Source organism: Prionailurus viverrinus, chromosome B2, assembly GCF_022837055.1.
Source record: "Prionailurus viverrinus isolate Anna chromosome B2, UM_Priviv_1.0, whole genome shotgun sequence".
NCBI lineage: Eukaryota > Metazoa > Chordata > Mammalia > Carnivora > Felidae > Prionailurus > Prionailurus viverrinus.
This window is the reverse complement of record NC_062565.1, coordinates 115,913,485-115,938,605: the sequence shown is the minus strand read 5'-3', so window position 1 is coordinate 115,938,605 and position 25,121 is coordinate 115,913,485. Positions and strand designations below refer to the sequence as shown.

Below are 25,121 nucleotides of genomic sequence, written 5' to 3'. Positions count from 1 at the left end.
GACAATTAAAGTTAGTCTTGCATGAGGAAAGAATACACTTGGGAAGCAGTGATGGATAGACTCCAGTCTTTAGAGTGTTTAGTTCTGCCAGCATTTTCCAGTTGAATGGAAATTCACCTCCCAGTTTGGTTTGGGTGACAGTGACTGGATTGTCAGACCTGAGTGCTTCCTAGAAAAAGATAGAAAGAGATCAAGAAGGATAGATGACAATGTGAATATCCACATGTGTTCTCACCATTTTTCTCAGATATTTTTCTGCTTTGATGAACAACATCATTACTGAGATAATAAATGTTAATTAATATCTGCGTCACTTTTTGGTAAATGGTAGTTTAGTATTACAATTAGACTAATTAGTATACACCATAGCTTGGTGACATGACAAATCATAGAGCAGAACGTGTTGACTCTTATCCATTATGATATATTAGCTAATTCACTTGCTCAGTAATGACAAAAAAAAAGAGAGACAGGGAATTGGGCAGTAACAACAGCAATAACCATAAAGGCATTGTGGCCACATTTTCAGAGTTTTGTTTTTCCGCCATGTTCCTGAGTACTATGGATTGCCAACATTTTACATTTCTTTTCCTATTGGTAAATCACAGCCCCTGACTGAAACTTTCAGGAATAAGACCAGGAGTAAAAAAAGAAAATGACAATAAAAGATGACTTCTAAATTTTCCTAGGTTTACACATATGTCATGCTCAGTGTTTCATTTTGCCAAGATTATTCATTGGAAAGTTGACAGCTGTCTGCATCTTTGATTTATTTTTCAGAACCTATGCGAACCCCAAAGACTTTAAAGATTGCTGAGATACAGGCAAGACGCATTGCTGTGGACTGGGAATCCTTGGGTTATAACATTACTCGGTGCCACACTTTTAATGTCACTATCTGCTACCATTACTTCCGTGGTCACAATGAGAGCAAGGCAGACTGTTTGGACATGGACCCCAAAGCCCCTCAGCATGTTGTGAACCATCTGCCACCTTATACAAATGTCAGCCTCAAGATGATCCTAACCAATCCAGAAGGCAGGAAAGAGAGTGAAGAGACGATTATTCAAACTGATGAAGATGGTATGTTCATACTTCGTTATTTTAAAAAGAGGCAATTATATAACAGGATTATGTAATTGCTTACAGTTTTCCGTAGAGTAACCAAAATGGAATTGGATTCTGAAATCTGCTACGTGCTCTTAACGAGGTTAACTTTGAAAACAGTTTGTCTTTAACAAAAAAGCTTAATATTCTTCAGAGTAGCATCAAATACTAGATGAAATATCCCTGTAATGTTTTGTTTTTATACTTTAGAGAAATAACAACTACACCAAAGTTTAAATAAAATTTTTCCTATCAACTGTACAAAAATAATTTTCACTGTTTGTGGCATTGTATCATTTACCTATTGATTGATGAAATGCACTTGGTTAAAACTTAGTGTGTTTTTTTTTTGCACTTACAAACCAATAATAGCATCTTTCATTTTCCTTATTTTCCTCATATTCCTAATTTTCCTTAAAATTAGCACTATAGGGGCACCTGGGTGGCTCAGTCGGTTGAGCGTCTGACTTCAGCTCAGGTCACGATCTCATGGTTTGTGGGTTCAAACCCCACATCAGGCCATGTGCTGACAGCTCAGAGCCTGGAACCTACTTCAGATTCTGTGTCTCCCTCTCTCTCTGTCCTTCCCCCACTTGTGCTCTGTCTCTGTCTCTCAAAAATAAATAAATGTCAAAAAATTTTTTTAATTGGCACTATTTACCTATTCCACTCATTTTTAGATGGATTTATGTAAGTTTAAATAGAAAAGAAGGTTGAAGTTTGTATCTTTAAGTCTAAATATTGATATTGACAAGTCATCATCTTTTATCCATTTTATTACCACCTAAGAAATTTAACTACATTATGTCCAATTTCTATGTGTGTTACTTCACAATGATTAAATAATAGGGACAAACATTTATATTAATATTATAATATGCACACATTTACTGTAGCATATAGTTTGTCATTAATGTTAATGAATATATTTCTTGATTCAACAAAAATGTGCCCTTCCCAAAAGTATGTACAAATGATGATATTCTGATAATAATAATAATGTATTATTTCAATGTAAGACGTTTCATTTTCAAAATTTACCATGATGAATGGAAGCATATAAGGGAAAAAGTGGGCTATTTAGTGAATGGAGGCAAAGATCAGCTGGGAGTGAGGAATCGTGAACTTTCAGTCCTGGCACGAATAACTGTTCCCTTACCCAATCTGTTTACTCCACTAGATTTCCACTTCTCATCTCTGTGTGAAAAGTTTAAATAAGATAATCTCTTAGGTTCCATCTCCTTCTAAACTTCTCCTTGAACAGCCTATCAATAGGGCCACAATTTTGTTTAGGTTTCAGAAAACAGGATGGAGTTCATACCCAAGTGTTTCCAATTTCCCTCAAGTTCTGATATCTCAGCTCAGATGTATGTTTTGATGCCTACCAACTATGAGACTGCCATAAGATAGGTCAATATACCACAGTTTCTAGAGGTTTCTCCTTATCACTTCAAGCTCTCTCACTCTGAAAAGTGGAAATGACCCAAGTTCATTCCATTATTTTTGTTGTAATAAAGGGAAGTGAGAGCTTTTCAACTTCATTTAGCTCAGATTTTGAAGGAAATGGTATTGTTCTAAAATCATGCATGGAGTTATTATTATATTCCTAAAATTTTCAAGGAATAAACCAAAGACTTCTTTATGATAAATGTACTTTTTTGTTTTTAAGGTAACCAAACATGATTACTTCAACTATCCTGCTTGAACTTGTACCTAATCGAAGCCTTAACAATATTTCAGACAACAAACCTTTATTTTTTTTAATTTTTTTTATATATATGAAATTTATTGCCCAATTGGTTTCCATACAACACCCAGTGCTCATCCCAAAAGGTGCCCTCCTCAATACCCATCACCCACCCTCCCCCCCTCCCACCCCCCATCAACCCTCAGTTTGTTCTCAGTTTTTAACAGTCTCTTATGCTTTGGCTCTCTCCCACTCTAACCTCTTTTTTTTTTTTCCTTCCCCTCCCCCATGGATTCCTGTTAAGTTTCTCAGGATCCACATAAGAGTGAAACCATATGGTATCTGTCTTTCTCTGTATGGCTTATTTCACTTAGCATCACACTCTCCAGTTCCATCCACGTTGCTACAAAAGGCCATATTTCATTTTTTTCTCATTGCCACGTAATATTCCATTGTGTATATAAACCACAATTTCTTTATCCATTCATCAGTTGATGGACACTTAGGCTCTTTCCATAATTCGGCTATTGTTGAGAGTGCTGCTATGAATATTGGGGTACAAGTGCCCCTATGCATCAGTACTCCTGTATCCCTTGGATAAATTCCTAGCAGTGCTATTGCTGGGTCATAGGGTAGGTCTATTTTTAATTTTCTGAGGAACCTCCACACTGCTTTCCAGAGTGGCTGCACCAGTTTGCATTCCCACCAACAGTGCAAGAGGGTTCCCGTTTCCCCACATCCTCGCCAGCATCTATAGTCTCCTGATTTGTTCATTTTGGCCACTCTGACTGGCGTGAGGTGATACCTGAGTGTGGTTTTGATTTGTATTTCCCTGACAAGGAGTGATGCTGAACATCTTTTCATGTGCCTGTTGGCCATCCGGATGTCTTCTTTAGAGAAGTGTCTATTCATCAAACCTTGCTTTAATAAGCACATAAGTGCTCATAAACTCCTACACACACACACACACACACACACACACACACACACAACACACCCAACACATGATTGTGTAAGAAAGAATAATTAGCATAATTGTTTCATAGATGGATGAGAGAAATGGGAAGTCTAAGCTCAGATTCAAAAGCTCTGAAAAATCTCTCATGTCATAAAGTTGGGTAAATATTAGAATGTCTCTTTACCCTAAATACCTTGTAACCCATGTTTTTAGTAATAAGAATGTGCTCACATATTGTATTGCCTACACTTAAAATTTTTTAAACTTGATTTATTAATTGATGATTTTAGACTCAGCTGCATTTGTACTTCAGCCAATCACCCTCTAATAATAATTCATTTTGATGCTATATTTTGGTATGGCCTTTATTTTGCCTGCCTTTCCCATAAACCAAAGAATGCGGACAGGCTCATGTAACTTTTTTATATTCCATTAAATTTTTAAATGCATTTTTGGGTGCACATACAACTATATTAATAATCAGAAAGAGAATTGCCAAAGAATCTTAAATTTTGCCCGAAATTCATCAGATTCATGACTGTGCTGTTTATTTTATCTATCTAAGCAGTTTTATAATGTAAAATGAAAATAAGTCTAATTTCAGTATTATTGCTTATCCTAGTTTTATTTCAACCTATGTTTTGAAGAATTTTTTATTGGATATAATGATATTGAATTGCATATTATTATTTCACAGGATGGTCATGAGGTCATTCTTTCTTCTGTGAGAATTTTTTTTCTTCTCTTTTGTTTTATATATAAAACTGAATGATTGAAGTACAAACTTTGTATAAAATATTTTCGAGGAACTCAGCCTTCAGATCTGCTCATTTGAGCTCCAGTTTCTACATGGAGTATTTGATATGACTCAATGTTCCTGAGAGGGGGACAGAGTATCTAAATCATAATCTATTGTTGCAAAGATCGATGGGTTAAGATGATCTAATTAAGTCAGTCTTACTAAATTATTGCTGCCCTATATACATAGAAAAAGAATAAATTATCAACCATCTAATAAAAGAATATAATTTCATGAAAAGAATTCTAGGGGCATCCATAAATCATGAGAGCAAAGCTAAAATGATTTCCCACCAGAACCCTACGGTAGAATTTATATTTAATTTATTGCATACATTTTTTTAATGCATGGGTAGAATTTTTTGTATGAGATTTTGTTTTCATTTTTTATCCTAGCATTTATAAAAATCAATATTATGAAGTTAGCTCAGCAGAAAAGCTTGGTTTGGGGACAATTTTTGCTAATACATAGCTATTTTTAAATGTACATTTATTATATTTTAAAAGTCTGTAGTGCTTATTTAATATAACTTGCCCCACCCACATTTCATTTTTCCTCTCTCTTCCATTTTGAGAGTATCTTGTAAAAGACTTTATTATATGCAAAAAAAAAAAAAAAGCTGAAACGGCTCTCAAATAAATCAGAAACAGGGGAATGAAAGTCAGCATTCTGTCTCGATTAAAAGTCGTTGATGTGGAAACATGAAGTGAAATTCCCTGGAATATGAAGACGACCATGATGCTGGTCTTAGTAACTTCATGTTGTATTTACACAAATCAAAGTACATATAGACATTATATACAGACATTGCCTTCCTTCAAAGGTGGGGAGTTATTAAGTATAATTTGTCTGTGCCCCCTCCCTGACCCACCTGTTTATGTGTTTGTTTTGTAGTTCACCTAGGTGTAGGTCTTTCTCTTGTGCACTATACTAGTCCCAGTGCAAGGTCAGTAGCATGGTACTATCTTGGCCATAATTTTTCCACAAACTTTTCCCTCTTACAAATATGACCTGTGGGTAATTTGTGAATCCTGTTGACAAAAGAGAACCTATGTAAGTAGAGCAAAGAAATACACACATTCTAGGAAGGCTCGTCCTCAATTCTACCTCTCTGCAACGCAGAATTATGCAAACATTCTAAACTATCTCTATTGGTAAACAATTTGAAATACACCTACGCCATTTTCTAAAACTTTGGCAAAATGGTGTTTAATGAACGCAGGTAGTAATTATAATACCATCAAATGAACATTTTGTCACTAATTGGGGGTCTTGCCTCCTCCTACTGCTGACAGCCACCATCTATGAGCATTGTGGAAAGGTGAAGAAATGGTTTTTCTTAATTACAATCGTATGCTTTTTTCATTCTACTCAAAGGACATAAGAGCTAACACTCTTGGAAAACAAACTAATGCCTATGGCAGCCTCCTCTGCCTTGATAGACTGTATAGTCTGTGCCAACACTGTGGACCTGGGACATGTGGAGGTGGATGCCTTTGGTTAACTTCTCCCTAAGGCTTCAGCTGACAGAAGCATATACATTTCTTCTGAAGTCTAGTGCTGACATCTTTTCTGTTGATGGGTTTCTTTCTTTTATGTTTTTTTTTTCTTTCTGAATTTGTTATTAATGCACCAAATTATATTGGCTGTCCCAGAGGTCATAACATCATTCATCGCCTCCTTGTAGTCTGAAATAAATCTTCCTATTTTGATGTATCGTTCAGAATTTCTTGATGCTGCTAGCTACGATGCAGTGAATTCCTTTGATCCAGTGATTTTTAATTTATTTCAATCCTCACAAAATTGCTGTATACTCAGCAACTACATTTCTAGATAATGCCATGTGTGAAGTTCACTGAAACGTTAGATTAAGGAAAAATATTAATTAAAAACCATACTTGCCCAATATTGGGTCAATATTTCAAAAGAAAACCCATTTTTTAAGCAAAGTAGGGTGGATACGATACATATTCAAACATTATCAGAGCAAGAAACTGATTATTTGTGTGAATAAATAGTAACTATGGATTTAGATAAAATACATAAAAGCAAATAGCAAAAATATCTGATGTTTTACATTTTGTCAATAGAAGCTGACATGTTGCTCATTGCTGCCACTGGGTATTGTCAGTTATATGACATTTGCAAATAAGGTCTGGTCTGAAGGTTTCTTAGCTCTTGTCATACCTGGGGACACTTCAAAACTGGTTATGCTGATTGTTGAGTCCTAAACAAGTCTGATGTTATAAAATGGTTTGATGCTTAGGTTTACAAAAGGGAATTTCATTTAAAACACTGAAGCCATGATATTTGAACCTATTCATCTTTTTTTTTAATTTTTTTTTCAACATTTATTTATTTTTGGGACAGAGAGAGACAGAGCATGAACGGGGGAGGGGCAGAGAGAGAGGGAGACACAGAATCAGAAACAGGCTCCAGGCTCTGAGCCATCAGCCCGACGCGGGGCTCGAACTCCCGGACCACGAGATCGTGACCTGGCTGAAGTCGGACGCTTAACCGACTGCGCCACCCAGGCGCCCCTGAACCTATTCATCTTTAAGTTTCTTAAAAATTGTAATAATCAATGCTGTCTTTTTAAGTTATAGAAACTTAATAAGTATGACAATAAAAGTCATATTGACTATTAACAGAGATTTCAATTCAATTTTATTTTGATTTGGCTTTTAAGTCCAAGGAGTGATGGGGCACCTAGGTGGCTCAGTCCGTTAAATGTCCAACTTCGGCTCAGGTTATGATCTCACTGCTTGTGAGTTCAAGCCCCACATCAGGCTCTGTGCTAACCGCTCGGAGCCTGGAGCCTGCTTCAGATTCTGTCTCCGCCTCTCTGCCTCTTTCCTTCTCTCTCTCTGTCTCTTTCTCTCAAATATAAAATAAAACATAAAAAAAAAATTAAGTCCAAGGAGTGTTGATTATTATAATTCATTATTTAATGAAATGTGTTTATGGAGACACTTTAGGGGCTTATCCCTGAATATCTTTCAGGGAAATATAGTTCTGTTCTTGAAACAAATTACAAATGAGATCTTCATGTTATTGGAGGTATACAACAGAGAAAACTATACTACACAATTTATTCAACCCTCCAAGGTGATAGAATATTCTTTTGAATAAAAATAACTTTGCAATTGTACATTTTCCACATTAGAAGTTTGTAGATTACTTTAAATTCCCATTTGTTTAAATCAGAAAACTAGTCACATAGCTTATATTTTTAAGGATACATTTTATTTATTTATTTTTCATTTGGCTTATATAGTTTACAGTATTTACTTTTTCTGTTTCTGATATAAGGATTATAACCAAAAATGTATATTTTGTAGTGCCTGGCCCTGTACCAGTCAATTCTCTTCAAGGAACATCTTTTGAAAATAAAATCTTCTTGAACTGGAAAGAACCCTTGGATCCAAATGGAATCATCACTCAATATGAGGTATTAGGAGAAGTTAATTGAAATGTGGGTTGAAGGGAGAGTAAAAGGAAAAACTTAGAGAAATAATAGAAAATAAGTAAGAGAGGATTAGGAGACTAAAATCATTTTTAGTTCTCCCCTCTTTTAGTTTACAAATTCCTTGATCCCAAAATTCAGTTTCAAAACAAATATTTTATAGCACCTAGAATTTTCTAATTCTTAAAGTAAATGTATGTTTTGTTGTTGTTGTTTTAGGGACGCAAGATAGGCCTTTTCAAACAGACTTACTGATGGTTGTAAAGAATGAATTTTTATAAAATTAAGAAACTCACATTTTATACTGTAATTTAGGGGAGGCCAATGAATGCCAATTGTTACAGAATAAAGGATCATTACCAAAAAAGGAAAATACATTATAAACCTGACTATTCCAGAGCTTCATCACAATTTTGAACATAAATCATCATCTTATTTTTAAATATGAGAAACTAAAAAGAAGAAAAGATCATTTTAATTGCAAAAATATGTTGTTCTGTTCCTGCATAGTCAGTGTTGATTCGAGCATAAAATATTTAAATTTCTAGTGGCTGCAGAGAGCATCACGGGAACCAGAATCACTAGTGCAGTCTTATAATTTGTGAGTCTATTAGCATACTTGAATACTTACATGAAATTTGTTGTGTAACTAAGACAAAGTATAAGATGATGTTAGTTATAACAAACATTTGTTGAATGGTTTCTGTGTTTCATATACATTAAAATATATGATATATAGGTATATATATCCTATATATATAGGATTGTGTCTATGTGTGTTTTCATAGTTAAGTAAATTAATTTATCTTTTGATGCAAGAAAATAGATGTATATCGGTCCAGTCAGATGTTATAACTCTAGGTATATCTATAGATGGATGGATGGATGGATGGACAGATGGACTGACATTAGATATGTAATGATAGTGAAATAACCATATCCAAATGAGAAGGAAGAGAAGTTTAAGAAAAATGGGATTCACTCCACAGAGATGCCCTTGAATACTATCTTATTTAAAAGGGGTTTATTTAGATTATATTATGACTTATATTGGGTATATAATAGGAAATATATTTCTTAAAACAGGTCAGCTACAGCAGCATAAGATCATTTGATCCTGCAGTTCCAGTGGCTGGACCTCCCCAGACTGTATCAAATTTATGGAACAGCACCCACCATGTCTTCATGCATCTGCATCCTGGAACCACCTACCAGTTTTTCATAAGAGCCAGCACAGTCAAAGGCTTTGGGCCAGCCACAGCCATCAATGTGACCACCAATATCTCAGGTATGCAGAGGAATAAAGTGCGAACAGGATTGGTTTATAATAGCACATCCTAGAGAATCATATGTATGCTGAGGGTAGTCGTCTCACTTATTAAATCTTTAATATAGCTAGTTATTCATGGTTGAAAGTTCTTTAAAGAATTATGTGAATATGGGTTATAATTGGTTATATGTCCAAACCTAAAAACATCTCAAATAATCACTTTTCATTGAAAGTGGTCTTTTTTAAAACGTTGTTTTATCTGAACTAGAAACATTTAAAAGTTCATTATAAATGCTAAAAGATTTATACTTTTAAGGAGTTCGTAATTATCATGATATCAGATATCATAATAAGTGGATTTTATCCAAAGAATGATAGGAGATCTTTGATCTATTACAGTGCCACATTCCTTGTCACGCTCTTCCATTTTCCTTGACATCCTGGTATTTTTAAGCAAACATGAACTGTTCTTTCTCTTACAAATCTCACCTAAACTCATCTAAATTTCAGAATGGTGATGTGTGGGAGATTTGAAGTTGATAAGCATATACAGTTAAATTTCACATTATTTTATGCTCATAATTTCAGTTTGTAATGACTAGATTATTTACAGATAATCTAGTAAATACAGATTTCCCCTCCAGTCAAGTCACCAGTTTAATCTGACTAAATTTGGCCACCAGTCAGCATTATAATATGCCCGAATTCTACATTAGCTTATGTAATGTGTTATCTTAGTTATTTAAGATTACTAAAATAAATACATTTTATATATGTAGCTGAAGAGTTAAATCTGAAAAACGAATGTGTTACAGGATCAACTACTTAATATATTAAAATACTGATGTTGAGTTCCTCCCTTTTTGTTCCTTTATGTTCATTTTCATTATAGTTCTACATAGCATATGTTGATAATACCTTATATTATAATACATCACTAAAAATTTCTACTGTTGTTCTGAATCTGTATCATTTGCATCAGAAGGAAGCTACATATTCTCTATTTTTTTGAAGTCTACTTTCTATTTGGAAATGTTTTGAATATAAAACCTTAAAAATTTATATCATGAAAAATATTAGCTATTCCAATATGAGCTATTTGATTTATCTTATTCTAACAAAAAAAGAATTTGAGAATATCATCCATTATGTTAGAAAATAACAATGTATTAAATTTGCCAATTCACTCCCTGGTGGAACAATTCTAAATCATCAATTTAAAATATTGATTGAATCACTAGAAAAGATGACCTGGTGATATCACTGTACAGTGAAACATGTTTCTTACCCTCTAGAATTAGCCACAGTGCTGCATTTGAGTCAAGATCTTTTACTAGAGATAGCTACAAAATTACATGAACTTGTAAAACAATGGACACTATCGAGAATCATAATTTATTATGGTTTAGACACGTGGTTTTTATTGAATAGAAAATTTATAGTGAAAGTCCAGAACACCCATGTAGCATTTTCTTTGAATTATTTAGCTGCCCAGTTTTACTTGAATCAACCTATGTACATGGGCACTTGAATTGGACTTTAAAAACTAGACTGCAATCATTGTGTCTTTGGAACGTGCAGTAATCAAACTAAAGCTAATAAAATGTATGGTTAGTGTAGTGCCCGGCATCATTTGAAATATTAAGGTAACTTCTTGTTATTTATCCCTTGAGTGCAGAAATTATATTCCTCAGCACTTTAAAAACACTTTAAATAGAAGTGAAATCAAGTTATTGGAGGCATTGTGTGTGTGTGTGTGTGTTTTAATACACACATATATTATCCACATATGTCTACATATTGTACATATTTAATATCCATTGATTCTACTTCCTGAATAACTCTCAGGTAATTTGTCTCTTTCTGATTCTTCCTTTCCATCTGGACTGTATTTTAAACAGCTCATTGAAATATCTTTCCAAGCACTATCCTTGCCTTCAGACTTACCTTGCTTCATTGTATTTTTCGATTGATCTTTGTACAGCATGTATTTCCTTCCTAAATTTTTTCAAAATCTAATATATTATATTCAGTAGGATAAAGCCCAAACATCCATACATAATTAGCATTTGTATCCCTTAATTTTATGGCTTCTCCCATCCTCCACTCCTACTCATAGTCCAAAGTTCCAGGCCTACCAGACTGCTTGTAGCTGTCAGAATGCACCTTGTCCTTTCATGTGATGACATGTTCAGATATTCTGTTTCCTGTCTCAGGCATTGTATTGACTACTTTCTTGTCCTGATGAGTTTGTACTGTTCTCGTGACATTCAGCTCAAGCATCCTCTGAATCCTGAAGTTGTCTTTGTTTTCTTTTTCTGACTCCCCATGCTAGTTTAGACTAGTGGTTTAGTTTAGATTAGTGGTTCTCCCAAGTGTGGTCCACAGACCAACCGCATCAACATCACCTGAAAACTTTCTAGAAATGCACGGTATCAGGCTCCTCCCTGGACCTACTGAACTAGAAACTCTAAGGGAAAAGGCATCAATCTGTTTTAAGAAGTTCTCCATGGGCTTCTGATCTGACTAGTTTGAGAGCTACTGTTTTAAAAAATGAACTGACTCTTCTTTTAGTCACCTAAAATTTTGTTATAGTTTTTTGTTGTTGTTGTTTATGAGATTCTCATTCTTGGTAAATATGAATCTCTACTTTCAACTCTATACATATCAGAGACCATGTTTTATTTGTCTTTATACTTATAGCACTAAAAAAATTGACACAATGTATATATTCAGTAAATGCTCAGTGAATGAATGAAATACTTTGAAATTTGTATTGGATGCCATCTATTAACAGTTTCTCTGAGAGTGTACACATTTCACCTGTTATGTCCTCCCTAAAACATCTTTCTGTGTAGAAATAACCAAAAGCCATTTGAGGTTACTTTTTCACCCAGTTCAAGATTAGGGAGCCCTCTCCCCCACCCAAAATATTATCAAATATTTTGAAAATGTATAAGTTTCTTCTTCTCAAGAATTTGGCAACGAATGCACTAGTTAATGCTAAATACAAATTAAGGTTCCTATTCCCATTCATCACATTGCCTTGATATGTTTCTGTTGTGGCCCCAGTGGTGAAAGCAGTCCAGATACTAACACTGGGCCATTCCACAACCTTTAGATCGTATACAGCACCACCTCACCAGGTAGCCTCTGGCTCACTTCTTGCCATTTCCGTCTCTACATCGCCGTGTGCAAGCCCCTTACCCAGAGTCCCCAGAGTCGACGCTGTTCACATCACTTCCATGCCATCAATGCTGGTTTCAAGGCCCCAGGAAACTAAAAGCTAAAGCCCCTTCACAAAAGGCTTGGAGTGTGTGTCCAAGTCACCAGATGATCATTTAAATTTCAATAACAAACCGTGGGCTTCATATCTTCTGCTGCCTATACTCCCAGGGTTAACATCCAGTTATGTATGGTATTCTACAAAATAAGGTACATTTCAGAAAATTAAATAGGAAATTTATTTTCCCCCATTCAGGATCATTTATTCATCCTGAACTATGATATAATTCTTTTAATTGACTGAAACTTTTTCCCCCTCATCAATCACTTACCAGCTCCAACTTTACCGGACTATGAAGGAGTCGATGCCTCTCTCAATGAAACGGCCACCACAATAACTGTATTGTTGAGACCAGCACAGGCCAAAGGGGCACCAATCAGGTAAGTGGGAAAAGAATAATAAGAATAGGGAAAAACAGCAATAGGAAAGCTGTTTCTCATAGCTGCTTAGCGGTCGATATACTGGTTCATTTCTAAGAGATGTTCATTTGATGATAACTGTCATAGGTTTTATTTTTGTTTTGTTTTGTTTTTGTTTTTGTTTTCATTTGGACAAAGCCTGCAGATAGACTTTTAAGAATAAAATTCTAAGGGCGTTTTTGAGATATTCATGCACTGAATCATTCTCTGTACTGTTTGATATAAGAGCACTGCTCTTTGATTTTTATTTTCCTCTAGTCCCATTTCATTCCACTTCCTCTGTCGGTATCTATAGAATATGGGCTTTGAAGGTATTTGTCAGAAATAGAATGAGAAAATAACTCTTATCCAATGCATTATTAAATGTGTTACGAATAATTTCATATGAGTGATTGAAAAATAGGAAGCTTTGAGGAAATAAAAGGAGATTAGTTTTAATGAATGCAGCTTATCGGGAATTGTTGCTTATCAGGAATTCCGTAGTAAATATTAAAATTCAATTTGCTATTTCCTTGATCTACCCACCATTAAAATCTCCCATATTACTCTCATCTTGCAGAAAGCTATGAGCCATGTTTTTTTCAGGGATTCGGATTATTCCAATGATTTTAATTCTTCACATTTGTAATTAGATAAGTGACCAAAAGTTAAGCAAATTTCCATGGGAAACTTGTAGATTTTGTGGATACTTTTACTTTTATGCTTCTATTGAGAAATAAGTCAAGGTACAGAAATCAGTGCAGATATGTCATAATTGGTTCATCTCAAGTCGCTTACATGTTCATTAAGAAAATAAAGTTAATCTTTGCTCCATGTATAAAATAAACACATTTCACCTTCTGAGCACATAGGAACCATTCAGACAAATCTGTATCAATGGAAAGGAAGACTTTTTAATTTAAAAAAATCAATAAAAGAAATTGAGTCCATAGGAAAACTCCGTTTTTTGTCTTGCTAAAAATCATGGGAAAACCATGCCTGAGAAAAGGAGAGATGACTGAATACACTTGTCATGTAAACACTTGAGAAACACGGGCTACTTGAAAATGTAAAGTACGTATATAGTGCTATTCATGAATCAATGATCTGTGAGTGAGTTTGATTGCTGATCCAGAGGAGAAAGAGAAAATGCCTGCATTCAACATCTTTTTCTATTGACAAGTAATCAGGGTCATTCACATGCTCCTACCTGTGATAAAATTTACTTTCTAGGTGTTCAGTTCTGTTACTGTTGTTTAAATGAGCTACCGGGTACTTGCATTTATCTTTGAAGAGTTAGATATTTGAGTGAATTCAGCCTTACTTAATGTAAGTTGCACACACCGTGTGTAATTATTATTGCCTCACCAGGCTACATAATGTAACTTTCATTAGCTCTCTCTTCGTTTAATCAATTTATTACACAAACATTAACTGACCATGTATTATGTGCCTGGCACTGTGCCAAACATTATTTGTAAATCAAAGACACAATGATCCCAACAGAACACACAGCCTGTGCCCAGTTTCATCATAAACAATCAAAGGAGTCTGCAGCCTTGTAAATCCTTTGGTCATAATTGGTGTTGAGGAATTTTGTTGAATTTGTAAGTATGTTATAAAAAACATGCTTGGAAAGCAAAAACATTTCTTTTACTTTATTTATATTATTACAAAATTTCTAATTTCCAAAAATTCATGTAGTCTGAACTAGGGTTTATGCAAAATAATCTTTGATAATCCTGTATCCTCTTTGTCTGACACAGAAATGTACCTCTTTGTGTTTGTTGGGAAGCCATTTCTCCTTTTCTGGAATTGAGCCCAGTGGCTGAAAACTACAACTTTTACAGTATAGGAGATTAATACTCAAAAAAAGTAATTTACAATAAGAATACTATAAGAAGAAATAATTAAATGATATATAAACAAATAACAACTATATTAAAAGAATGTTACTGGCAGGAAAAAAAAATCTGTTTCCCAACTAATATTCTGACCCCACTGTGTCCATGTTTGTTTTTTTTTAATGACTTGTCCAGCTATCTGGGAACACGGATAGGTGGGGATCAGGTGGCAGGACCAGACTGGCTAGTCTGCAATTTGGCCTCAGAGGAAGCCTGGTTCCTTTGCTTTTTAAATCTTCCCAGGAGATGATTCTGTCTTCTTTCCTTTGACCACATTCTTACCTTTGATATTGCTACCAGTAACTGGAACCTTATCTCAAGGTATATCTTGTCCAGTGCTTTAATGTCTTTGAAAATGAGGACCCAAATTGATGTAATCAATTTTCATAGCACTGTATTTATGTCTAGGACGTCAAGTCTTTGATTGGATTCTTTAAAGTATTTGACTCTTCTGCTAGATTCTTTATTTATGTCAGGCTATTAGAATTCCTTATATGCTAATGCTTGTTGCCATTCCACTCTGTATATGGCCCATCTTCTCCCCTCCTAATAAAAGCCAGACCTATTTACCGCCTAGCTAAACCTCCCAAGAGCATCCGTCCATTAATTTTTTCTGCTAAATCAGCCCCTAAACACTAGGTTCTATCTTTGCCTACTTTACCATATTACTAGCCTGTGCCAGACTGCATTTTCCCATCCAGTTGCCCCAACTCTAGTGGAAATATCTGAGTTGTTCTGCTCTGGTCTTCGTAATGTCAAACAGACTCCAATTCCTAAAGCCTCTATCATAGCACCTTGTTATATAGAGTTTGTACATGTAGTTTAGTTTAGTGTTATCGAGAAAGCTAAAGTTACAAATGGTTTTTATAAATTTATTGATTCCAATAACATTCAATATGCACCAGCGGCTGATGGATAATTGGAATAGAAATCCACCTAAGGCAATTTAGTGTGTGTCCTCCACTGGGAATGACAGACTCATAAAGCAATGAATGATGACAATACAATATGATAAGTGAAATGACAGCAGTTAGAAAAGGTGGTACTGGAGCAGAGTTTTGAAGAATGGGCTCAGCCAAGGGTCACTTTTGACAAGAGGGGAGAGGTTGCTGAGAAAAGAAGGGCCAATGGTCTTCTTGAAAAATTACAAAGCAAATGATTGGATATGTGATATAATGTGGTGCATTCCAGAACTGCAAGTAGCTCAGATCCTTGAGAGGGAAGGGTGTGTGGGAAAAGAGAGGTTGGAGAAATAAGCAGGGACCAGAGGGAGAAGCTGTTTAGTGCCAGTCCAAAAACTGAAGGTGGCCACAGAAGGACTGTAAGCACATATTGTTATCAGCAATGTTATGTTCTTAGACAGATCACTCTGATAGAAACATAGGGAATGGACTGGGAATAGACCAGACTGAAAGCAAAAGGGTCCCAGTGGGAAGTGCTATTGGACCACATTAATTAAGATAGAAGTGATGGAGATGTATGTGATACTTACACACAGTTTTACACACATAGGAGATATAAAGCTTTGATGAGCAGAGAAAGGAATGGAGACTAGGTGAGAGATGAGAGTAGTTTTTATTTTACAAGTGGTAGCAGAGCAAAAAGTCATCCAAGAATTCAAGGTATTTTTTGAGGTAATATTAAGTAATAACAAATGTTTTCATTTGTTGTATTTGATTGCCACCCCAAATGAAAAAAAAGGCATGCTCTCTCTTTGGAATGAGTTCTTTTGTGTATTAGAAATTATAGGGGTGCCTGGGTGACTCAGTTGGTTCAGTACCCAACTCTTGACTTTGGCTCAGGTCATGATCTCAGGGACATGAGATCGAGCCTTGTATCAGGCTCCACGCTGGGCATGGAGATGGCTTACGATTCTCTCTCTCTCTCTCTCTCTCTCTCTCTCTCTCTCTCTCTCTGTCACACACACACACACATACACACACAAAGAAAAATTACAATATTTGTTATATAATTTTTGTATTTCTTTCTAAAGTTGAGATATACAGAACAAATAATGTCCACCCCAGTGAAAAATCCTGTTCTAAATAATGCAGCACTCAGTATCACCAACCACTTTGTTCTTCTGTTACCCTTAAGACTGTGTCTATACACTAATGTCAACATGGGCAGTGCAATTCTGATGGTTTTTTGACAAAATTATTTCTGAATATATAATTATTCTAAAGTCTGAAAGGTGCCATCTGACTTACCTACACCTTTGAATCTCCTTATCGACTTTTTAAGATCTATCCCTAAAACTGGCATCACTTGACAATCATTAGTATGATTGGCAGAATAAATATTACCCACATTTGGAACCAACTCCCTAGAATGCATAATTTGTTTTCTCTTTCTTTTCTAAAACATTTTCTATTCTTGATGAATGGATTCAAATTGTAGCCTGAATGATATAATTATAAATTATAATGCATAGAATGTCCCACTTATTAAAAGATTGACCCAATGTAGCTGTGTTTCCAAATAATGAACATTGCAGCAACATATTACAAAAACCCAGGGAAGAGTTCTTCAGTGATGAACTCAGCTTATTGTAAGATGTAATAAATGAATGTGTATTTAACTGCAGCATTTTCCAAATATAAGCTATTTTAAGCTGGTAGGAATCTACATATTATAGGGTAACTAAATATTTATTTTGTAGGTAAAACCTAATTTTTCATTTTAATTTATTGTTTCTTGAGAAAGAGAGTATATGTGTGCATGCGTCTGCACACAACAGGGGAAGGGCAGAGGGATAGAGAATCTTAAGCAGGTTCCACACCCAGCGTTGAGCCTGACTTAGGGCTCAATCTCATGACCCTGAGATCTCCACCTGAGCCAAAATCAAGAGTCTGATGTTTAACTGACTGAGACACCCAGTCTCCCCAAACCTAATTTTTCATTTTAAAAACATTAACTACAATGTATTCTTAATTAGGTAATTAGGAGATAGTCATGAAATATAGTCAAAATCACCATTTTGTTGCATTCACTCTGCAAAACAGTATGGAGGTCCTCAGAAAGGTAAAAAATAGAATTGCACTAGTAGTATTTACCCAAAAAATACAGAAATACTAACTCAAAAGAATACATGCAGCCAATGTTTATAGCAGCATTGTCTGTAGTAGCCAAACTATGGAAATAGCTCAAGTGTCCATTGACTGATAAATGGATAAAGAAAATGTGGTATTAAAAAAAGGTGTGGTAGGGAGGAGCCAAGATGGCGGAACAGCATGGAAGCTTTTTTGTGTCTCACATCCATGAAATACAGCCAGATCAACACTAAACCATCCTGCACACCTGGAAAACTGATCTGAGAATTAACACAACAATCTTCACAACATGAACCACAGAATTCTGCAGGTACATGGTGCAGAGAGGTGAACTGGGAGCGAGAGAAGCCATGGAGGTGAGGGTGCCGTTTTTGCATGGGGAGAGAGGATGGAGACAGGGTGGAGGGTTGGAGGGAGAATATGGGAAAAGAACACCCCCACACACACACACATAGCAGCTGGAGAGAAAGTGGAAAAGTGGAAACAGCCACAGGGACTAAACTAAAAAGGGGGAAAGGAGAAAGGACAGCATTTAAATTCCATTTAGACTCTATAAACAGTGGCAGTGCAGAGTCTGAAACTCCGCAGCTCAATACGTGGCAGTGCTCTGGTGAGAAGGGCAAATCTCCAGGAGCAGAGTGAAGTCTGGGCATCTTTGGGCCACATGGGAGAGGTGGTTCCCCTGCTGGGAGGACACCTGGTAGAGGCTGTGTGGCTCCCCCAAAGGCAAAGGCCCCAGTGGACCCGGGAGAAGAACCACATTCACTGGTGCTAAAACAAGGTTGCTGGGGGTGAAGCCTGTGCCAGATGTGTGTTGTGATTTTCCATAACCTCTGAAAGGCTGCTGCTACATGATCTCATGAACTTTTTCTGGGATGGGCTGACACTCAGACGCAGTCTCTGGGCATCGGCAGCAGCACAGTCCCGTAAACATTCCTGGGTCCAGCTGGCACCCAGCCATTGCTTGGTGAGACCCTCCCACAGAGGGGCAAAATGGGTCAAAGCCTCAGTTCCTCAGAAATAAGGGGTCGGGTAAAACAGCCACATCTGAGATAAAACTCAGGAGGGAGTTACAGCCCGGGGCTTGGTCATGGACTGTGTAAAAGTGGGGAGTGGACAGAAGCCAAAGACAAAGGACAGGTGTGCAATTGCTGACTGGGGAGAACTATAATAGAGACTGGGTAGCTGGGTGACGCCATTATCACCACTCCCGTGCATGTGCATAGGCACCTACAAGTGCCACAACAATCTACCCCAGTATGCTAAGCAGCACCATCCAGTGGAGAACAGAGCCATTACTCTAAGCCCCACTCAACTGGGCCAATCTCACTCTTCAGGAACATGAATCTCTCCACCTGCTTAGGTTATGGACTATAAAGCGCTTCATAGTTTGAATTCAGGGAAAAAGCAAAGTAATTTCAGTCATATTTCAGTCTGTTCACCAGTCGATCTATTCAATTTTCTTTTTTTTTCTTTTTCCTTTTTTCTTCTCTTTTATTAAAAACATTTCTCTAATTTTTTCTACTTTTTTTTTACTTTTGTGTAAATTTTTTCAAATTCTATTTTACTTCCATCATTTCATTTTATTCTACTTAAGTGTATTTATTTTTTCAAATTTTCAAATGATTTCCTTTTTTTTTTCTTTCCCCTTTTTCTCTATCAAGCCCCTTTCAACACATAGACCAAAACACACCTAGGATCTAGCATCATTTACTTGATTTTTTTTTGTATGTGTGTTTTGTTTTTAATTTTTTCATTTAATTTTTTTTTTAATTTTTACCTCATTAATTCCTTTTCTCCCTTCAAAATGACAAAATGAATGAATTCACTCCAAAAGAAAGAACAGGAGGAAACGACAGCCAGGGATTTAACCAACACAGTTACAAGTAAGATATCTGAACCAGAATTTAGAATCACGATAATAAGAATACTAGCTGGAGTTGAAATAGATTAGAATCCCTTTCTATGGAGATAAAAGAAGTAAAAGCTAGTCAGGATGAAATAAAAGATGCTATAACTGAGCTGCAATCTCAAATGGATGTCAGGGCAGCAAGGATGAATGAGGCAGAACAGAGAATCAGTGATATGGAGGACAAACTTATGGAGAATAATGAAGCAGAAGAAAAGAGGCAGACTAAGGCAAAAGAGCACAATTTAAGACATAGAGAAACTGGTGACTCATTAAAAAGGAACAACATCAGAATCATAGGGGTCCCAGAAGAGGAAGAGAGAGAAATAGGGGTAGAAGGGTTATGTGAGCAAATCATAGTGGAAAACTTTCCTAACCTGGGGAAAGACACAGACATCAAAATCCAGGGCGCACAGAGGACTCCCATTAGATTCAACAAAAACTGACCATCAACAAGGCATAGCATAGTCAAATTCACAAAATACTCAGGCAAAGAAAGAATCATGAAAGCAGCAAGGGGAAAAAAGTCCTTAACCTACAAGGGAAGACAGATCAGGTTTCTATCCACAGAAACCTGGCAGACCAGAAAAGAGTGGCAGGATATATTCAATGTGCTGAATCAGAAAAATATACAGCCAAGAATTCTTTATCCAGCAAGGCTGTCATTCAAGATAGAAGGAGAGATAAAAAGTTTCCCAGACAAACAAAAATTAGAGTTTGTGACCACTAAACCAGAACTGCAAGAAATTTTAAGGGGGAGTCTCTGAGGGGATAAAAGATGAAAATTAATTAATTAATTAATTAATTAATTAATACCAAAAGCAGCAAACACTAGAAAGGACCAGAGAACAACACCAGAAAATCCAACTCTACAAGCAACATAATGGCAATAAATTCATATGTTTCAGTACTCACTCTAAACGTCAATGGACTAAATGCTCCTATCAAAAAACATAGTGTAACAGAATGAATAAGAAAACAAGATCTATCTATATGCTGTTTATAAGAGACTCACTTTAGATCTAAAGGCACCTTCAGATTGAACGTAAGGGGATGAAGAACCATCTATCATGGTAATGGTCAACAAAAGAAAGCCAGAGTAGCCATACTTATATCAGACAATCTAGACTTTAAAATAAAGACTGTTTCAAGGGATGCAGAAGGGCATTATATCATAATCAAGGTGTCTATAGACCAAGAAGACCTAACAATTGTAAACAGTTATGCACCAAATGTGGAAGAACCCAAATATAAAAATCAATTAATCACAAACATAAAGAAACTCATCAATAGTAATACCATAATAGTAGGAGACTTCAACACCCCACTGACAGCAATGGACAGATCATCTAATCAAAAAATCAACAAGGAAACAATGGCTTGGAATGACACACTGGACAAGATGGACTTAACAGATATGTTCACAACATTTCATCCTAAAGCAGCAGAATATACATTCTTCTCCAGTGCACATGGAACGTTCTCCAGAATAGACCACATACTGGGACACAAATCATCCTCAACAACTACAAAAAGATCAATATCATACCGTGCATCTTTTCAGACCATAATGCTATGAAACTCGAAATCAACCACAAAAAAAATTTAGAAAGGTAACAAATACTTGGAGACTACAGAACATCCTACTAAAGAATGAATGGGCTAACCAAGAAGTTAAAGAAGAAATTAAAAAGAACACGGAAGCCAATGAAACTGATAACACCACAACCCAAAACCTCTGGGACGCAGCAAAGGCAGTCATAAGAGGAAAGTATATAGCAATCCAGGCCTTCCTAAAGAAGGAAGAAAGATCTCAGATACACAACCTAACTTTACACCTTAAGGAGCTGGAAAAAGGACAGCAAATAAAGCCCAAGACCAGCAGAAGACAGGAAATAATAAAGATTAGAGCCAAAATTAATGCTATTGAAGCCAAAAAAACAGTAGAACAGACCAATGAAACGAGAAGCTGGTTCTTTGAAAGAGTTAACAAAATTGATAAACCACTGGCCAGTTTGTTTAAAAAGAAAAAGGAAAGGACCCAAATAAATAAAATCAATAATGAAAGAGGAGAGATCACAACCAACACAACAGAAATAAAAACAATAATAAGAATATTTAAAAACAATAATAAGTATTATAAGCAATTATACACCAATAAAATGGGCAATCTGGAAGAAATGGACAAATTTCTAGAAACATATGCACTACCAAAACTGAAACAGGAAGAAATAGAAAATTTAAACAGAACGATAACCATAAAGAAATCGAATTAGTAATCAAAAATCTCCAAAAAACAAGCATCCAGGGCCAGATGGCTTTCCAGGGGAATTCTGTCAAACATTTAAGGAAGAGTTAACACCTATTCTCTTGAAGGTGTTCCAAAAACTAGAAATGGAAGGAAAACTTCCAAACTCTTTCTGTGAAGCCAGAATTACCTTGATTCCAAAACCAGACAGAGACCCCATTAAAAAGGAGAACTATAGACCAATTTCCCTGATGAACATGAATGCAAAAATCCTCAACAAGATATTAGCCTACCGGATCCAGCAATACATTAAAAAAATTATTCACCACACCAATTGGGATTTATACCTGGGATGCAGGACTGGTTCAATATCTGCAAAACAATCAATGTGATTCATCACATCAATAAAATAAAGGACAAGAACCATATGATCCTCTCAATAGATGCAGAGAAAGCATTTGACAAAATACAGCATCCTTTCTTGATAAAAACCCTCAAGAAAGTAGGGATAGAAAGATCATACCTCAAGATCATAAAAGCCATATATTAAAGACCCAACGCTAATATCATCCTCAATGGGGAAAAACTGAGAGCTTTTCCCCTAAGGTCAGGAACAAGACAGGGATGTCCACTCTCACCACTGTTATTCAATGTAGTATTGGAAGTCTTAGCCTTTGAGATCAGACAACACAAAGAAATAAAAGGCATTCAAACCGGCCAGGAGGAGGTCAAACTTTCACTCTTCTCAGATGACATGATACTCTATATGGAAAACCCAAAAGATTCCACCAAAAAACTGCTAGAACTGATTCATCAATTCAGCAAAGTTGCAAGATATAAAATCAATGCTCACAAATTGGTTGCATTCCTATACACCAACAATGAAACAACAGAAAGAGAAATCATGGAATTATTCCCATTTACAATTGCATCAAAACTCATAAAATACCTAGGAATAAATCAAACCAAAGAGGTAAAAAAATCTATACACTGAAAACTATAGAAAGCTTATGAAAGAAATTGAAGACATAAAAAAATGGAAAAATATTCCATGCACCTGGGTAGGAAGAATAAATATTGTTTAAATGTCGATACTGTCCAAAGCAGTCTACATGTTCAATGCAATCCCTATTAAAATAACAGCAGCATTCTTCACAGAGCTAGAGCAAACAATCCTAACATTTGTATGGAACCAGTAAAGGCCCCGAATAGCCAAAGCAATCTGGAAAAAAAAACCAAAGCAGGAGGCATCACAGTCCTGGACTTCAAGCTGTACTACAAAGCTGTAATCCTCAAGACAGTATGGTACTGGCACAAGAACAGACACTCAGAACAATAGAACAGAATAGAGAACCCAGAAATGGACCCACAAATGTTCGCCAACTAATCTTTGGCAAAGCAGGAAAGAATATCCAATTGAATAAAGATAGTCTCTTTAGCACGTGGTTCTGAGAAAACTGGACAGAATGAGCCTGGACCACTTTCTTACACCACACACAAAAATAAACTCAAAATGGATGAAAGACCTAAATGTAAGGCAGGAAGCCATCAAAATCCTCGAGGAGAAAGCAGGCAAAAACCTCTTTGATCTTGGCCACAACAACTTCTTACTCACCACTTCTCCAGAGGCAAGGGAAACAAAAACAAAAATGAACTATTGGGACCTCATCAAAATAAAAATCTTCTGCACAGCAAATGAAACAATCAGCAAAACTAAAAGGCCACCAACAGAATGGGAGAAGATATTTGCAAACAACATATCAGATAAAGGGTTAGTATCCAAAATCTATAAAGAACTTATCAAACCCAACACCCAAAAACCAAACGATCTAGTGAAGAAATGGGCAAAAGATATGAATAGACACTTCGCCAAGGAAGATATCCAGATGGCCAACTACCACATGAAAAAATTTCCACATCACTCATTATCAGTGAAATACAAATCACACCTGTCAGAATGGCTAACACTAACAACTCAGGTGACAACAGGTATTAGTGAGGCTGCGGAGAGAAAGGATCTCTTTTGCATTGCTGGTGGGAATGCAAACTGGTTCAGGCACTCTGGTAAACAGTATGGAGTTTCCTCAAAATATTAAAAATAGAACTACCCTGCAACCCAGCAATTGCACTACTAGGTATTTATCCAAGGGATACAGATATGACGTTTCGAAGGGACACATGCACCCCAATGTTTATAGCAGCACTATCAACAATAGCCTAAGTATGGAAAGATCCCAAATGTCCATCGATGGATGAATGGATAAAGAAGATGTGGTGTATATATACAATGGAGTATTACTCGTCAATCAAAAACAAATGAAATCTTGCCATTTGCAACTATGTGGATGGAACTAGAGGATATTATGCTAGGCGAAATTAGTCAGAGAAAGACACATATCATATGACTTCACTCATATGAGGACCTTAAGACACAGGACAGATGAACATAAGGGAAAGGAAGCAAAAATAATATAAAAACAGCGTGGGGGACAGAACATAAGACTCTTAAGTATGGAGAACAAACAGAGGGTTACTGGAGGTGTTGTGGGAGAGGGAATGGGCTAAATGGGTAAGGGGCATTAAGGAATCTACTCCTTAAATCATTGTTGCACTATATGCTAACTGATTTGGATGTAAATTTAAAAATAAATAAATAAATAAATAAATAAATAAATAAATAAATAAGATGTGGTATATATATTTATATATACACATACAAACACAATGGAATATTACTCTGCCATAAAAAGGATGAAATCTTGTCATTTGCAACAACATGGATGGAGTGAGAGAGTATTATGCTAAGCAAAGTAAGCCAGTCAGAGAAAGACAAATACCATATGATTTCCAAAACAAATGAGCAAAGGAAAGAGAGAGAGAAACTAAAAAACAGAATTTAACTATGGAAAACCAACTAATGGTTACCAGAGGGGAGTGGCTAAGGGGGTGGGTGAAACAAGTGGTGGGGATTAAAGAGTGTATTTGTGATGAGCACCGGGTATTATATGGAATTGTTGAATCACTATATTGTACACA

At 36.0% G+C, this 25,121-nt stretch overlaps 1 protein-coding gene across 2 annotated transcripts in view; it reads left to right on the top strand.

Moving 5' to 3' along the window:
- PTPRK (protein tyrosine phosphatase receptor type K) overlaps positions 1–25,121 on the top strand; it is a 556,609-nt gene that overhangs the window by 429,339 nt on the left and 102,149 nt on the right. For both annotated transcript variants that reach the window (XM_047859222.1, XM_047859220.1), the window contains exons 8-11: positions 781–1,083; positions 7,893–8,002; positions 9,104–9,305; positions 12,848–12,953. In XM_047859222.1, the coding sequence (XP_047715178.1) occupies positions 781–1,083; positions 7,893–8,002; positions 9,104–9,305; positions 12,848–12,953 (721 nt within the window). The remainder of the gene's footprint in view (positions 1–780; positions 1,084–7,892; positions 8,003–9,103; positions 9,306–12,847; positions 12,954–25,121) is intronic.